The 18,424-nt window shown below is 40.9% G+C and overlaps 1 protein-coding gene across 1 annotated transcript in view; it reads right to left on the bottom strand.

The window, feature by feature from the left end:
- Positions 1 to 795: 795 nt before the first annotated feature.
- The window catches only part of dnah5 (dynein, axonemal, heavy chain 5), a 176,787-nt gene continuing 159,158 nt past the window's right edge, over positions 796 to 18,424 (bottom strand). The window contains 8 exon segments of the mRNA XM_052016973.1: positions 796 to 1,014; positions 2,041 to 2,275; positions 3,855 to 4,007; positions 6,939 to 7,151; positions 8,926 to 9,141; positions 13,974 to 14,177; positions 15,274 to 15,479; positions 18,089 to 18,308. Coding sequence (XP_051872933.1) covers positions 863 to 1,014; positions 2,041 to 2,275; positions 3,855 to 4,007; positions 6,939 to 7,151; positions 8,926 to 9,141; positions 13,974 to 14,177; positions 15,274 to 15,479; positions 18,089 to 18,308 — 1,599 coding nt within the window. The 3' untranslated portion in view covers positions 796 to 862.

An 18,424-nucleotide genomic window follows, 5' to 3' on the forward strand; every position in this document is an offset into this window, starting at 1 on the left:
TAAGGATGTGGAAGGGTGGGTTAGTAAGTTTGCAGGTGTTGTGGATGGTGTAGAAGGTTGCTGTAGGTTAGAACAGGACATTGACAGGATGCAGAGCTGGGCTGAGAAGTGGCAGATGGATCCCAGAAAAGTGTGAAGTGATACACTCTGGAAGATCGAATTTGAGGGCAGAATACAAGGTTAATGGCAGGACTCTTAGCAGTGTGGAGGAACCGAGGGATCTAAGTCCATAGATCCCTTGAATTGATAGTGTTGTTCAGAAGACATATGGTGTGCTGGCCTTAGTCAGGGTATTGAGTTCAAGAGCTGTGAGGTAATGTTGCAGCTCTATAAAACTCTAGTTAGACCACACTTGGAGTATTGTGTTCAGTTCTGGTCACCTCATTATAGGAAGGATATGGAAGCTTTAGAGGGTGCAGCATAGATTTACCAGGATGCTGCCTGGATTGGAGAGCATGTCTTATGAGGATAGGTTGAGTGACCTAGGGCTTTTCTCTTTGGAGAGGAGGAGGGTGTGAGGTGACTTGATAGAGATGTACAAGATGATAAGAGGCATAGATCGAGTGGACAGTCAGAGACTTTTTCCCAGGGCAAAAATGGCTAACATGAGGGGCATAACTTTAAGAATGATTGTTGGAAGGTATAAGGGGGATGTTAGAGGTAAGTTTCTCACACAGAGATGGTGCAGGTAGATACATTGGGGACATTTAAGAGACTCTTAGATAGCCACATGAATGATGGAAAAATGGAGGGCTATGTGGGAGGGAAGGGAATAGATCTTAGAGCAGGATAAAATGTCAGCACAACGTCGTGGGCCAAAGGGCCTATACTGTGCTGTGATGTTCACTGTACTCTATCTTGTTTACTGGACATCACAAAGAAGCGCTACGCCTCGTAAGATCCAATTTTCAGGGGGCTGAACTGTTCGGAGATCTACTGCAGCTGTGTAGTTGATATCTGTTCTGACTGGCTTCTTGTAGATTGGGCATGAATATAATCGAGGATCCTTTGGACCTTGAAGACAGAACAAACATTAGGAATTGGATAAGTTTAAGACAAATATAACTAAATACGTTGAATGTTCCAAGGTTAAAAAATTATTGCTGGTTTACTCTGAATTAGAAAATCTGTGCTCCCCATTTCCAATTGCATTGAGAAACAGTAATGGGATTTTTCGAATCAACAAGTGGAAAATGTTTTGATTCACACCCTAGTCGTATGATAAGAAAATTCCCAGCATGCTGAAATCCATCTGTATCCCCTTTGTAGATCCAAAACCATCAAATCACTACAATCTCATTTTCCTTTGGTCAGCACATAGGCCATTAAAAAACATAGCCATGTTCCTTTTTTCTTATGCAAAGAAAATTTTTTTGATCGCATAAGGCACTAGGGAGTGAGTAGGACTGGAAGAGGTGCAAGGTTTTGGTGGGTGGTTTCAAAATGTCGGATTGAGATGGTTTAACAGTATGCCACTATAGATGAGGGAAGGGGAGCATGCACAGTGGTAAACCTGCAAGTTTGCCATCTCTATTCTCATTAATCTTTGTTACATATCTTACAAAGGTTAGAAACTGTGAAGATCAAATGTATCTTTTTCCCCTCTAGTCAAGTCTAGATGAGTATAAGCCACCCTAAAAATTCAAATCATTGCACACTAGAAAAGGAAAGAAAATTAGACTTTGAGTAGCTATCAGTTAAACACTGATACGCTAGTGTAGCAGTTAGCGTAACATTATTACAGTGCCAGTGACCTGGGTTCAATTCCGGCAGCTGTCTGTAAGGAGTTTGTACGTTCTCCCCATGTCTGCGTGGGTTTCCTCCCACATTCCAAAGACGCACAGGTTAGGAAGTTGTGGACATGCTATGTTGGTGCTGGAAGTGTGGTGACACTTGTGGGCTGCCCCCAGAACCCTCTAGGCAAAAGATTCATTTCACTGTGTGCTTTGATGTATATGTTACTAATAGAGATCTTGTCTTACATAACAGCTAAGATTCAAGTATTGATTATTTACAAACAAGTTGCAAAATATTGCATACTTAAGTTATTCTGAGCAGATATATGTACGACTGGCATCAGCTCGAATAGCACTTTAGGTTTGGACTCGATGAGCTTTGAATTGCGTCTGTCCCATCCAGCTCCTTCCAGGTACAGCCCGTGCACGTAAACCCCCTCCGAAGGGGGTGTTGTAATGTCATCTTTCATCCATTTGCTGACTTCATTGCACAGAACTACACTGTCCAGGGCCCAGCCTCTGTGAGCACGGGTCACTTCCTGTTAGTTAAAATGTAATGAAGAATTAATGGCAATATTTCACCATTGTGCTTCTTAGGGCATCAGTAAAACTCGTATCAAAGACGTCTTCAAAGCAGTCTAATCTGCTTTTAATATCAAAACAGTCAAAATGTAATTTATTTGGAAGTATATAACAAGCATACAGTATTACCTATTCCTGTCATTAGTAAGAATAACTTACACAATTACTTGATGTGGGTGAATAGAGAAATAGGTGGACAATTTCAAACTTATATCCCTTTTAAGGCAGTTCAATGTCACCATCACCAACTGAGCAGAGGTCTTAATCCCTTAATGACGTCCTATTTCTATTTACACCCTTTCCTGCAACTTGATGATAAAACCTTTTACAAATCCTCTGGATTCTTTGATTAACAGTTCATATCATTCTATAAATATATCTGAACGTACTCCATCAACGGGAATCTAATTGTATAGTAGTGATAGCTTCAGGTGGCTTTAATATAAAATAGAATTCCTTTGCATTTGAAATCCTATGGAATCTTTACTGATCCTTGTGTTTGTTCTGCATTTAAACATTACAGTCTATTCCTGTTCTGAAGGTGGAAAGAATTAATGAACAATTTACTTGTTCATATTGATCAAATACATTGCCAACTGTTTCTGAAAAGGAAGGGACCTCTGAAAGAGAACAAGTTGTGCTGAATTAACTATGCTGGCACAAACACTTCTGCTAAGAATCAATCTTCAATCCTTTTAGTTCAGGTGCAACATCCAGTATTAGCCTTGCCACATTACATTTTGTAATGATACCTTTCTTGAAGCCTGTGGGAAAAGAAATTGAGCAGGGTGTCTGAAGGATAGCCAAGTCTGTGACAAGCTGCTGTAGGCTTGCATCAGTGTTGTGTTGTACTACTGGAGTCCAATTTTTGGCAAATTCACCTATGTTAGCATCAACGAGTTACTGAGTAAGAGAAACATTTATATGACAGGGCACTTGAGAGATGTGGATCAGTGGGCACTCCATATAGAAAAGCGAAAGGTTGCTGTTTTCATAGACTTAGTAATGAAGTCATAATAGAGGATATTATGTTTTGAGGATATTCAGTTTTGAATGGATTTGGACCAGAGAGAAGGTACACAAGACTTTTCTGTGGCTAATGATGAACGTGGCTAGCCACTTCTGGCATTGTTTCAGAATTTGTTTGTAGCCAGGTTCTCAAGTTGACCAGAGGGAACTGGGTTGATGATTTGAGGATGGGTCACCATTCTACTTGCAACAGGAGTGAATAAACTACTGGCATTGTTCCCATATTCAGGCACTGGAGCTCTGTCTTTGGTAATATTTAGAAAATGGGAAGCAAGGTTCTCGATAAACCAGACTATGGGGCTTGGAAGATAGGAAATTGGCAGGATGGCTTTTGAACAGTTAAGAGGTAATAAGTTAACATCCTTTTAAACAAAGGACCAAGAGGCAAGCAGACTGTGCTAAATTTGAAAAGTTTAGTTGAATGTAAATTACGTTGTGGAAACAAATTAATGGTCAATGGTGATTGTACAAAACCTCACCAGTAGTCTACTATAGATATTAATTTACCTGTCTCATCGCTGTTAAAAATCCCTGAGGATTAAAAAAGCCAGTCATCCAGAAACAGTTTGGTCGTCCTTCAAAGATCCAGGAATGGAACTGACGATTTCTCTCCAATAATTCTGTAAACCAGAAACCAAGTGTGCTCGATTCCCAGGATATCTGGAGAACAAGACAGCTTTTTATAATTAACTCAATGAAAACTTGTTCTCCTGAAATATACATAGTGAACTGTTATAAGTAAATCATAGGTCTGGCATTTAAAAAAGGACATTCTGTTGCACAATTAAAAGGGAATCCCAGCAATAAATCGTAGTAGTATGAGGAAAAAAAATGTTGCTAGTTGGAACTGGATACTTTGGTAGTTCTATTTAGCCCAAATGACACAATTTTTCCAAGTGCTCCAATAATGGGGACAGTTGTTGATTTTTTTTTTCCCCTAAGTCTGAAATCTCTGCAAATAGCCTCTGACAACATTAGCACCACCAAGTTCCTTAACGTCAGCTTCCCTGTGGAAAATATTCCAACAGTGAGGATTGATATAAAAGACAGGTAAGTAGTCCAAGGGATTCGATGGTGTCTATGTTGGCTGAGGCTAGTTGTACGGAATTCACAGACTGGCAGCCGCAATAACTAGAGCAGGCAGAAACAGTAAATCATACAATAGACTTTCACTAAACTACAAAATTATTTCATCCTGGTTAGCAATACTACTTTCATTTCTTAATGCTGTGGTTTATCATGACACTTTGGCAAAATTGATATCAGATACATAGATCTGTCAATATTTTTTTAATTGGATTCTCAGTAGTTAAAGCATTCAGGAGTCACATTTTGTAGAAGGCTCAGGATGAAATTAAGAAATAGCAAAATCAGGTAGTATTACTTAATTTGCAAATTTGTAAGTGAAGATAAATCCACTGTAACTGGACAAATGTTTTGGAAACTTCTGTACCATAGTAACGGCAACAAACATTTTTAGTTGCACAGCATAGCCCAGATTGCCTACATTGAGTTAAAGTGTCCATGAAATTGTCTTGTAGTATGAACTTGGTACAGAACTATGTAAACGAGAGATAACATACTTAACCATGCCGGTTTCATTTTACCTGCAATAGACACTTTAGTTCACTCTATGTGATATCAACAAACAGCAATGGGACAAGCCAATGCCCTGGGTGTCCTACTGAAACCTTGCACTGTAGAACAAGCACAGTTACAACACTGGCATACCACCTGACAATGGGGAAAATTGCCAAGGGTATCCTACCTACAAGGAGCAGGAGAAATCCAATCTGGATAATTACTGTCCAATCAACTTACTCTTAATCATCAACAAAGTGATAAAAGATTTTATCAACAGTGCTTTCAAACAGCTCAGGCTTACCAACCACCTGCTCAATGATGCCCAATTTGGGGTTTACCAGGATCACTCAATTGCAAACCATATCACAGCCTTGGTCCAAACAAGAACCAAACAACAAAGTTCCAGAAGTGAGAGTGACTGCCCATACATCAGCAATATTTGATTGGGCGTTGTATCAAACAACCCTGGTAAAACTGAATTCATTGAATAAGAGGAGCAAAACACCTTCAAGTAAAACTGGGTCAGAGTCGCATGGTTGCTCTATTTCCATTTCCTGCAATGTTCAAAATCCCTATATGTTAACCCTGGCTGCACTATTAGGTAACAGTCAATTCCAAGAGAGGCAAAAAGTTAAAATTGAAAGCATTGTTTTTACGTACCAAGTATTATTAACATAATAGACTGATACTTTAGCTTTTTCTCCTGAAAGATATTAGAAAGTTGTAGAAAGCAAAAACATAACTGTAATTGAGCTCATGACCAGTTTCACTTAACTTTAAGATACAGGACAATTATAAATAAACATAATACAGTTTAAGTAAATTTCAACAAACCTTTGGCGATAGCTGAGCAATGAAGCTCAGAAAAGCAATACCCACTATAGATTTATCAGGAACAGATTATATATGACATGTGTAACTGAACTTTGAGGAATCTCTCCCTCTTTGATCCAGCATCAATTCTTAACCAAACATTTTTTTTCCAGCCAAAGCTCACCTTAAGGTTGGTTTAAAGTCAATGCATTTTTTTGTTAAAATCACTTAACAAAACAGCCACACAATTACTCTGTTCACTGAAAGATACATTTCATACTGCACCAATTACTTGAAAAGAATAGTACTTGTTTGGAGATTCCCCACAGAAAACCCACTGGGACCAGTAGGGTCACTATTTCCTTGCCAGATCATGAGAAGTAACAAAGTCTTTTCCTATTCTTATAAAAAGCAATGATACGAGTAAGTTTGATCAATTCCACCAGCTCAGTGGATAGGGGTATTGCTGCTGAGTGAGATTTAGACTTGTGAGATCTCATAGAGGCCCATAAAATTCTAACAGGCTCAGACAGATTAGATGTAGGATGGATGTTCCTGATGCCAGGGAATCCAGAACCAAGGGTCACAGTCTAGGATGAGGATTATGCCATTTAGAAAATGTGTAATTCTTTACCACAGAAGGCAGTTGAAGCCAACTCATTCAAGAAGGATATAAGAAATACAAGAAGATATTGTACCTGGGGCTTGAGGGATAAAGGACATGGAGAGAAAACTGAAATGGTACTGAAATCTGGATGATCTGCCATGATCATATTGAAAGGCAGGAGGGGCTCACTGGAGCACAGGTGAACCATTCGGTTCTAATTTCTATGAGAATGAGACCTGAATAGATGGTTGAAAGACCCCTGGGTTTCCAATGAGAACTCAAACCAAGGTTCTGACAACTTGAGAACTGCATGTAAAATAATTTTCATAACCCGAGTTGGTTAATGAGGCAGATTTCTTGGGATTAGTACTTGGAAAATATCTTTAACCAAAAACAAGTATGTTCATCTTGTGGAACTTTGCTGTGTTATAAATTGGCTGCTGCTTTTCCCTGCACACCAGTGTTGATACTTAAAGTAATTCATTGGCTTTTAAGTGTTTTGGAATACTAAAATAATTTATAAATCAAAACAGGACAGTTTCTGTATAGCAACATTTTATAATAACATCCCACTGTCAAACTGTTACCTTTTTCCATCGAGCTGGAATTCTAGCATCATACATGCAGTCTAAAGCATCACGAAGGTTTTCGCTCATAATGATTGTTCCATCAATTGCAAGTTTCAAGTCAATCAAAGTACTTCGCACCAGAGTAATTACTCGTTGCATTCTGTCAATTTCTTGACGAAGGAAGATGTTCATTGGTTGTATTGGTCCCATCTTTTGCAGCTTTTCTTTCACCTGGCAAATAATCCAAGTTGTTAGATTGCCAAAATCAATTGTGTACAACGGTTGACAGTAATGAGGTCTTGCTGTGAATGCATGGGGCTTTTGCAAGATCACATCTGGCGAAGTGTGTGCATTGTGCTCCCTGTGCCTTGGGAATGCTATACTGGTTTTGCAATCGCTCCGATGTAGAGTGACGTGTGTGTGTGTGTTTTAGAAAAACGCGAGGTTTTTTCCAGTGAGGCACAGAAAATCTGAAGGGGGATTAAAAGTAGTACTAGGGGCGTGGTCTCAGAATACATTGGTTAATTAGAACAGAATTGAAGTGGGACTCCATAATATAAAGTATTTTAAGTCTTTAGAATTCTGAATCTCAGAGTGCCAAGGATGCTTAATCATTAAGTATATTCAAATCTGGGACTGATAAATTTTTGAACAATGAGGGAATTAGGGGATATGATAATGAGGCATAAAAGTGTTGAGGTACAGTATCTGTCATGATGCATGACTAAATGGCACTTGGGCAGTATTTTACCTCGCACGTACACCTGGCAATGCAACCTCGAAGTCAGTTAAGGCCTACTATTGTATTACTTTAAGGGCATGTCCTTGATTGCCAGGAGTCAGTTCTGCTGCAAGATCTCCAATCCGAAGGATTAATTCTGGTTCTGCCTCCACAGACGCAGCCCGACTTGCTGAGTATTTCCAGCATTTTCTCTCTTTGGTTCAGATTTACAGCATCTGCAGTTTTTGCTTTTAGAAGATTTTTGGAGGAAGGATTGTTCACATTATTTTCATCAGTCTGAATGACTGCTAACAACATCATCTCACCATCAACCGCTGTCTTTTGCTTTTCGATGTCCACACTTTGATTATACACCTGCCAATACTCCACTCATCCTCTTGTTACCCCTTCCCTAGAATACTTCTGCTGTTCTTCTCCTTCCTTCCAGAACCCTCCCTAAAGTACTCTTTGCCTTCCTTGATCTCCTGCTCATTTGTCAAATTTATCTTAAGCTCCTTTGGTTTTCAATTTAGCTACTCACATCTGACTGACCACGCCCAGCCCATCCACTGTCCTCTCCTCCCTCCAATGCTACTCTCTGCTGCAATTAATTCATCTACTCTGGATCATCTTCACCCTACCCATCCCCAACTCCTACCACCCCTGCTCCAGATCTCATGGATGCAAAGCCTAAAGTGGGGTTTGTGTACAAATGCTTTGTGTTAAAATATCAGATCCTCATACAGCCTTGCACCTGACTGGTGTTTCTGCACTTTTCCAACCACAACTGTTTAGCTAATTGCATGGACACTATTTTCAATGGAGGAAACTTTTTAAACAATCACGATCCCATTCACGGGATATAACAGAACTGCTGAATTCCAAGTTTCCAATTTTCACATTCAAGGTCAATAATTAATGGGATACATAGCCACTTGTATATGAGCTTAAAGTGAATAGATTTAAACCAATCCATTAAAAGTGTAGCGGTTAGCATAACTTTTTACAGTGCCAGCAACCCGGTTTCAATTCCTGCCACTGTCTGTAAGGAGTTTGTACATTCTCCCTGTGTCTGCGTGGGTTTCCTTTGGGTGCTCTGGTTTCCTCCCACTTTCCAAAGACATACAGGTTAGGAAGTTGTGGGCATGCTATGTTGGCGCTGGAAATGTGGTGACACTTACGGGCTGCCCCCAGAACACACTACGCAAAAGATGCATTTCACTGTGTGTTTCGATGTACATGTGACTAATAAAGATATCTCATCTTTACCTGGTTTTTACCTACCTCAAATGGTATGTAGTCCATGGGAAGCTTCTCCAACATGTCATCAGCCAGCCGGCCTACCACAGATTCTCTTGTTTCTCCCCCTCCACTCGAGCTGTCCTTGGGCTGAATGCTTAACATAGTATCTAAGACACCCTTGGCAAGTTTGCTCTGGTAAGTAATATCAGCATTGGTGTGCAGACCAAACACTTCAGGTGTGTCATATGTAGGCAGACTCTGGAAGGTACAAAGTGTTTGATATTATTCTCTGATAAATAAGCAGCTTGTATTATAGTAAAATATAGTGCAGATTGTAGTACAAGATCATCATAATTCAAGAAGAAAAATGTTCAATGGCAGTCTCCAAATAGAGAACTAATTACTGCATACATGACATGAAATAGCCAGTTGGTTAAGGCTCATGTTCCAGTGTGTGGACATACAATAAAAATGAATATCTCCAAGGAATTCACAAGATCACAAGACAAGGGAGCAGAAGCAGGCCATTCGGCCCATCGAGTCTGCTCCAAGGAAAGGGAAATAGAAATGAGAAATGGGGAATAGGGGAAGAAGAAGAAAAAAAAACTATTCTAATCCCAATTACCGGCCTTATCCCCATATTCCTTGATATCCTAACTATTTAGATATCTATCTATCTCCTCCTTGAACGCCCCCACTGATCTGGCCTCCAATGCTGTACGTGGCAAGGAGTTCCACAAATTCACCACCCTCTGGCTAAAGAAATTTTTCCTCATCTCTGTTTTGAAACTGTACCCTCTAATTCTAAGATTGTGCCCTCTGGTCCTGGACTCACCCACCAAGGGAAACAGCCTAGCCACATTTACTCTGTCCTTTCCTATCAATATTTTAAATATCGCTATGAGGTCCCCTCCCATTCTTCTGTACTCCAGCGAGTACAGTCCAAGAGCCGACAAACGCTCCTCATACATAAGCCCTTTCATTCCTGGAATCATCCTCGTAAATCTCCTCTGAACCCTCTCCAACGTCAACACATCCTTCCTAAGATGTGGGGCCCAAAACGGCGCACAATATTCCAAATGAGGCCTCACTAGTGCCCCGTAGAGCCTCATCAACACTTCCTTACTTTTATACACTGTACCTCTCGAAATGAATGCCAACATAGTATTCGCTTTCTTTACTACCGATCCGACCTGGTGGTTAACCTTTAAGGTATCCTGCATGAGTACCCCCAAGTCCCTTTGTACTTCCGTGCTTTGGATTTTCTCTCCTCCTAGATAATTGCCCGCTTATTTCTGCTTCCAAAGTGTACAACTGCACATTTCCCTACATTGAATCTCATCTGCCATTTCCTTGCCCATTCTCCTAAACTGTCTAGGTCCCTCTGCAACCTTCCTATCTCTCCAATACTCCCTACTCCTCCCCCTATCTTGGTGTCATCCACAAACTTAGCCACGAAACCATTTATTCCATCATCCAAATCGTTAATGTACAAGGTAAAAAGGAGCGGTCCCAACACCGACCCCTGCGGCACACCACTAGTAACCGGTAACCAACCAGAACGAGATCCTTTTATTTCCACTCTTTGCTTCCTGTCAACCAGCCAATGCTCCACCCATTCTGTTATCCTACCCGTAATTCCATGACCTCTCATCTTATTAATCAGTCTCTTGTGAGGCACCTTATCAAAGGCCTTTTGAAAGTCTAAATACACAACATCTACCGCCTCTCCCTTATCCACCTTACCTGTGATTTCTTCAAAAAACTCCAATAGGTTGGTCAGGCAGGATCTTCCCTTCACAAAACCATGTTGGCTAGGACCTATCCTGCCCTGCGCCTCTAGGTATTCCGTAACCCCGTCTTTGAGTATAGATTCCAATAACTTTCCCACCACTGACGTCAGACTAATAGGTCTGTAATTTCCTTTATGCTGCCTCCCACCTTTCTTATACAACGGAACTACATTTGCGACCCTCCAGTCCTCCGGAACCACGCCGGAATCTATCGATTTCTGGAAAATTATCGCCAATGCCTCCGCTATCTCTAAAGCCACCTCCTTCAGAACCCGGGGATGCACCTCATCCGGTCCGGGAGACTTATCAGTCTTTATTCCATTTAGTTTTCCTAGCACCTTCTCCATAGTAATCTTAACTGAACTCAATTCCATTTCGTGAGACTCCTGACTAACCGGCACATTGCTGATGTCCTCCACGGTGAAGACCGATGCAAAATATTCATTCAATTCCTCTGCCATCTCTCTGTCGTCCATTATAATAGCTCCTGCACCGTTATCAATTGGTCCTATATCAACCCGTGTCTCTCTTTTACACCTTATGTATTTAAAAAAACTCTTAGTATCCTTTCGAATGTTATCCGCCAACTTCCTTTCATAATTCATCTTTTCTTTCCTAATGACCTTCTTAGTTTCTCTCTGCAGGTTTTTAAAAGCTTCCCAGTCTTCTGTTTCCCACTAATTTTTGCTTCTTTGTACGCCGCCCCTTTTGCTTTTATTTTAGCCTTCACCTCTCTCGTTATCCACATTTGTGCCTTTTTTCCATTAAAAACCTTTTTTCTTGGAATATATCTATCCTGCAATTTCCTTATTTCCTGTAGAAATTCCTTCCATTTCTCCTCTGCCGTCCCTCCAGCCAGCTTACTCTTCCAATCGATTAGGGCCAACTCCTCTCTCATACCACTGTAATTTCCTTTGTTCCACTGAAATATCGATACACCAGTTATCACTTTCTCCTTCTCAAACTTGAAACTGAACTCAATCAGATTGTGATCACTTGTTCCCAGTGGTTCCTTTACCTTTAGTTCCCTAATCACCTCTGGTTCATTACACAGCACCCGATCCAAAACAGCCGATCCCCTGGTGGGCTCTTCAACAAGTTGCTCTAGAAAAACGTCCCTTAGACATTCCACAAACTCCCTCTCCTGAGTACTACTGCCATTCTGGATTTCCCAGTCCACCTTCATGTTAAAATCCCCCATAATTATCTTCACATTGTCACTCTGGCATGCTTTTTCTATCTCAAACTGCAACTTATCGTCCACTTGCTGACTGCTATTAGGGGGCCTATATATGACTGCTACTATTGTCCTTTTACCCTTGCTATTCCTTAGCTCCACCCACAAGGATTCCACCTCCTCTGACCCAATATCCTTCCTTTCTATCGATTTTATATCACTACTAACCATCATGGCCACACCTCCCCCTCTGCCCACCCGCCTATCCTTCCTATACACTTTGTACCCCTGGACATTCAGTTCCCAATCACATCTGTCATAAAGCCATGACTCGGTGATTGCCACAATGTCGTATTTATTAACCTGTAGTTGTGCCACTAGGTCATCTACTTTATTCCTAATGCTACGTGCATTTAAATATAGTACGTTTAGTCCGGTATCTGCTATTAATTTTGTTGTACTTCTATTGTTCAGCAGATTATCCTGGCTTTCCACCTGTCTATCCTTCTTACCATCTTCACTACATACTACCTTAGACATGTTCCTATATACCTCATCCCCTATCCTAACATTCTGTATCCTAACATCCTGACTTGTTGTACTTCTATTATTCAGCAAATTATCCTGACTTCTTACCTGCCTGTCCTTCTTGCCATCCTCATTGGACTTGTTTCTATAAACTTCCTCCTCTACCTTAGCATCTTGTAACCTAACATCCTGGTTTCCATCCCCCTGCCAGATCAGTTTAAACCCTCCCCTACAACTAAATCAAACATTCCCGCCAAGATATTGGAACCCCTGGAGTTTAGGTGCAACCCATCTTTAGCGAATAGGTCACGCCTCCCCCAAAAAAGGTCCCGATTATCCAAAAATCTGAAGCCCTGCCCCCTGCACCAGTCACTCAGCCACGCATTCATCTGCCAGAGCTTTCTATTCTTCCTATCATTGAAACGTGGCACAGGTAGTAATCCTGAGATTACTACCCTTGAGGTCCTACTTCTCAACCTTCTCCCCAATGCCTTGTATTCCTCCTTCAGGACCTTTTCTCTTTTTCTACCTATGTCATTGGTACCTACATGTACCAAGACTTCTGGCTGCTCACCCTCTCCCCTCAGAATATTCTGGACCCAGTCCGTGATATCCCGTACCCTGGCACCAGGGAGGCAACACACCATCCGAGACTCATTGTCGCTATCGCAGAATCTGCTATCCGTACCCCTTACTATAGAATCCCCAATAACCACTGCATTTCGCTTCCTCCGCTGGACCACAGTACCAGGCACGGTGCCAAGGTCCCGGTTGCTGAGGTCTTCCTCTATCAGGTCATCCTCTCCAACCGAATCTAAAATGAGATATCGGTTTTTGAGGGGGACCGCCACAGAGGTGCTTTCTACAAACTCTTTATAACTCCTATCTATTTCCTGCTCGCTCTCCCTAACCAACCGAAGGTCATCGAGCTGCAGCTCCAGACTCTCAATCTGTTCCTTGAGGAGCCTCATCTCGGTGCACTTTGTGCAGATGTAGTTATCGGGGAGTCTGGTAGTCTCCCAGGGTCCCCACATCTGACACTCCAAACATAAGACCAACCCTAGATGCATCTTGCTGAATACCACTGAGTTCAACAAATAAACTAATAACTTACCCCCTCTCTATTAGTCTCGCCTCTTTCCCGCTCTCGCCATTGAGCCAAAGCCTAACCCACTCTGTTCCCTCTCACTCCACTGCCCGCTCCGACGCTGCCCGCTAGATATGTTGGTTTGCTATTTAAATCGCCCGCGCGCTGCCGAGTGACGTCACGCGCCTGCACAGTCACTCGCCGCTATCCCGAACGCTAGAAAGGAAAAAAAAAATCGCTCCTCGTTAATTTCCGGCACTCTCCGCTCTCTGGTCGCTGGAGTGGAGAGTGATATTGTAGGAATATCATCATACATCTTGCTCTATACTAAAAATCTGGAACTCAATTAATGTTCAAAAACATTAAAACAAAACAAGGTTAAGAAATTTAAAAAATGAATTTAATTGAATTAGGAAATTAGAAAAGCTGCTTTATCTAATTAGCACCATTTCCACATTACTGGTTATGTTTAGCCTTCCACAGATTGATTGAGGTGGTCACAAACCTGAATGTACTGTAGATATTGATCCACTAAAGTGCATTTGGGAATACTGTAATCCTTGTAGAAGCAGAAGTCTGAAGCAAACATATTTTCGCTGAACCAGACCTTGGCAAATATGTTCAGCAATCGTTTATCATAATCATCTGTGACTCTCCCACCATACTGGATCTCACCAATCATGTATCGCACAGTAGTCCAAGAAACACCCTTGTAGGTTGATGGGGTGGGTGGGGGAGAAAAAAAAAGCAAATTTCGCAATATAATTTATTACTTGTTCTAATATATAGGATGTGGCAAGTTTTTTTATTGTTCTTTATGATAATATTACAAAAACACTGAACAAGTGATTTCCGTTGACCTATAATTTATTGCTGAGATATTGCTTTGCCCCATAGGATCGTATTGCCAGTTTACATTTATAACCAGTGAAAGAGGATTTAAATTATATGTCTGCTCAAACATTTTGGCATGGGGGTTTACTCCCTTCCTCTATGGAAAATCCTAGAATTGTCCCAGATATTCCCAATATTTTGTTGTTTCAAAACCTCAGTTGGGTTGGATATTCTCTTACCGATTATATTATGATATTCAATGTGACTACAAACAAATCAATGAATTATGGTATGAAATGGGTAGTTCAACTGAACACAATAATGCAGGCTTGAAATTTCTGTGAGGATCTTCAAATATTCTGCCATTAATACATGCAGATGACTGTAGATCCTTTAGAAAAGTGGTGCATAATGGCATTTTTAGCAATTTAAACATTTTCACCATGGGTTCTGCTGATCTTTCATGGAATAACACCTGTGGAAGTTCCACAGAAGTGTGTTGCATCCTCCCCAAAGACTGAGATGTACAGCTCCTTGGCAGAAATCTGTTAAGGCTGTAAAATTTCAGTTCGATGTCAATCATTCCTTTGAAGAAATATTTTGGTGCTAATTCAAAAGTCTTATTGAGAGAACCTCTGCTTGGAAAGTGTGAACAGTAGAAATGTTCTTTAATGCTGCAATTGTATAGTTATATTTTACTGGTGCAGAGATTGTTGCATAAATTCAAAGTCAGTTTTCACCTTTTGGAATTGCGAGCAATTCATTCTTGTTGTGGGCATGCTGTGTTGGCGCCGGAAGCGTGGCAACTCTTGAGGGCTGCCCCCAGAACACTCTAGGCAAAAGATGTACTTCACTGTGTGTTTCGATGTACATGTGACTAATAAAGATATCTAAAACCTAAAATTCTTCTATTCTTCAATATCATCAATACTACAAGTACAAGCTGAGAAATAAAAAAAAGCCATCTGCACCTTCTTGATATCCATGTCATCCAGATGGTTTTGAACAAACTGCACTGTAGCATTAAAGTCGGCCTGGTTAAATTCATATGGAATATTCCAACCCAAAGGTCCATACTTGCGTCGTTCTTGCACTGTTGAGTGTAAAAAAGCCACTGCATAGAGCATGGGCTTCCACTGAGTCATGCTACTAATATCCAACAGATCTTGACTAATGCCTGTAAATAGAAGTCTCGGGTAAGAGTTTTCACATTAATTATGTAATCCTCTAATAGTGATTCAAATATGAACCTGCATAGTTACAACTGTACAAGGTATGTGGAAGTTATTCAAAATGAATTTACCCATTAGTTACAGATTCCATTTATATTGTGCAATTACAATATTAAAACAAACACAAAAGATGCTAAAGAAGTCCTACAGGTTGGTCAACAGATAAAAGAAGTCTGTCAGCTCCAAAGTGGGAGAATAATCAATTAAATTGTTATAGTGGGATTGCTTGTGGGAAGAATCTGGGACAGAACTTGTCCCCACTGTAAAGGAACACCCTTGTATAACATTTCATTCAAATAACACAGGCTGTATTACTCAACGTAGCAATGGTAGTTCCAAATGTTAAATTGTTTCCAATGTAGGTTGTTAGGTTGGTCCAGAAGATTAAGTTACATGGGATCCATGGCGAGCTGGTAAATTGGGTTCAAACTTAGCTAGGTCATTGAAGACAGAGAGTAGTGGTGGAGGGGTGCTCTGCAAGGATCAGTGCTGGGAACTCTGTTGTTTGTCATATGTATCAATGATTTGGATGAAAATGTAGGTGGTCTGATTAAGTTTGCAGATGACACAAAAATTGGTGGAGTTGAGGAAAACGAGAAAGGTTGTTAAAGGATACAGCAGGACATAGATCATTTGGAAATTTGGACAGAGAAATGGCAGATGGAATTTAATCTTGACAAATGAGGTCAAATGCAGGAGGAAAGTACAAACTGAACCTGGATAAAGAATGCCCGACTTACTGACACCCCTTGCACAAGAACGAGCTCCTGTAAAATAATTAAGTTCAAAGTCCGACATACATAAGTACATATGTTCATTCCTACCAAAAACAGAACTAGTTTCCACTCTCTCTCCACTTTTAGTAATCATTCTTTCTTATCAGTCTTGATGCCATTCATTACAATACTCTGGAGGAGTGGTCATCAAGTGATTTGTGTGTATTTTCTGATTTATGGACAAAATCAACTTGAGGACGACTGTAAAAATGGAACCTGTTCGTTATCCGGGGACGGCCTGTATACAGTAATTGGCGGGACTCTTAGGAACATAGATGTACAGAGGGATCTTGGGCTGCCTGATAGTGATGACACAAGTGGATAGGATGGTAAAGGCGGCATATGGCATGCTTGCCTTCATCAGTTGGGGCATTGAGTTTAGAAGTTGGGAAGTCATGTTGCAGCTGTATAAAACTTTAGTTAGGCCAGATTGGGAGTACTGTGCGCAGTTCTGGTCGCCACACTATTAGGAAGTATGTGGAGGTTTTGGAGAGGGTGCTGAAGAGCTTCACCAGGATATTGCTTGGATTGGAGTTGATTAACTATAAGGGGAGGTTGGATAAACTTGGACTGTTTTCTCTGGAGCGTCAGAGGCTGAGGAGCAACCTGACAGAAGTATAAAAAATGAGGCAATAGATAGGGTAGATAGTCTTTTTCCCAGGGTGGAAATATCAAAGATTGGAGGGGGAAATTTAAAGGAAATTTGCAAAGCAAGTTTTTTCTTACATAGAAAATGGTAGGTGCCTGGAACAGGCTGCCAGGGAAGGTGGCAGAGGCAGATACAATAACATGTATGAGAGTCATTAAGCCTGACATATGAGAGAAACTGCAGATGCTGGAATCTAGATGAAAAAACAGCAAGATGCTGGAGGAACTCAGCAAGTCAGGCAGCATCCATGGAGAAAAACCCACCCTGCCTCCCCTCTTCTGTCCACCTATCACTGCTCTGTTTCCCCCCCCCCCACCCCCATATAATGGGCTTCCCCTTTTCCCATCTTCAGTCCTGAAGAAGGGTCCTGACCTGAAACGTTGACCATCTGCTTTTCCCCAAGGATGCTGCCTGACCTGCTGAGTTCCTCAGGCATCATGTTTTTTTTTCAAGCCAGACATATGGACTGGCAGGGAATAGAAGGATATGGACCACGTGGAGGCAGATGGAATTAGTTTAGAAAGGCATGGTCAGCACAGTGGTCATGGGCCAAAGAGCCTCTTCTTGTGCTGTACTGTTCTGTGTTCTATGCTGAACTGCCACCAGGGTTAACCTGCCATTAATGCAAGAGATCAAAATGTTCCCATTGGAGAGGCTAGCCAGAGAATTATTAAGCCTTTGATTATTAATAAAATTGGTTACAAAAGCTAATTTAAGAGACTGCATGCCATTTTGGTATCTATAGGTACTGGCCTACCTAATGGAAGCCAATTGAATATTAGAAAAGAATCATTGGTGAAGATTGATAAGGCTTCTTGCTGATTGTTTACAAGACCTAGTTCTTAATTTACAGGGTAAATGTAGTAAGTACTTTCTTTAACCTTGTATAATTTGTGGCTTTCTCCAGGGCAACGTGCATGGCTTCTTCAAAGCAGTCCAAGGTTGCTGCTTGGAGCAGATATTAAATGCTTAGCTGCGTATGTAAATATATTAATACTCACTTCACAGATGGTAATTGGACACCTCTTGTTTGTTCCTTGATTAAGGAAGGAAGTGTGCAAGAACCTATTGGAAGTAATGCAATGGACATTTTTCATTTAACATGCATCTATTAATATTTCTGGCTTACCACAGTAGGTCCTTTTTAAACCTGCCCGTAGACCCTGCGGAGGCTCATTGGTAAATTTAATTGACATTTGGAGAAGTGCTATTGGGAATAACTTATGAGCTTCTGTGGTCATCCATAGTCGGAAAGTTTCATGGATATTTTCTGTTTCTGTAATGATGTCCATTAATTCATCCAAGAAATCGAGACCCAAGTGACAATTCTGGAGCAAAGCCCAACCACCCTAAATAAAAGAGGAACAATATTTTATTATCTCCTAACGGGAAGAAAATATACAAATAGACAGTTAATAATAAACAGCTAAACAAACCTAGGTGCAATGGACAGTAAAAAACCAGA

Source organism: Pristis pectinata, chromosome 5, assembly GCF_009764475.1.
Source record: "Pristis pectinata isolate sPriPec2 chromosome 5, sPriPec2.1.pri, whole genome shotgun sequence".
In the NCBI taxonomy this organism is placed as follows: domain Eukaryota; kingdom Metazoa; phylum Chordata; class Chondrichthyes; order Rhinopristiformes; family Pristidae; genus Pristis; species Pristis pectinata.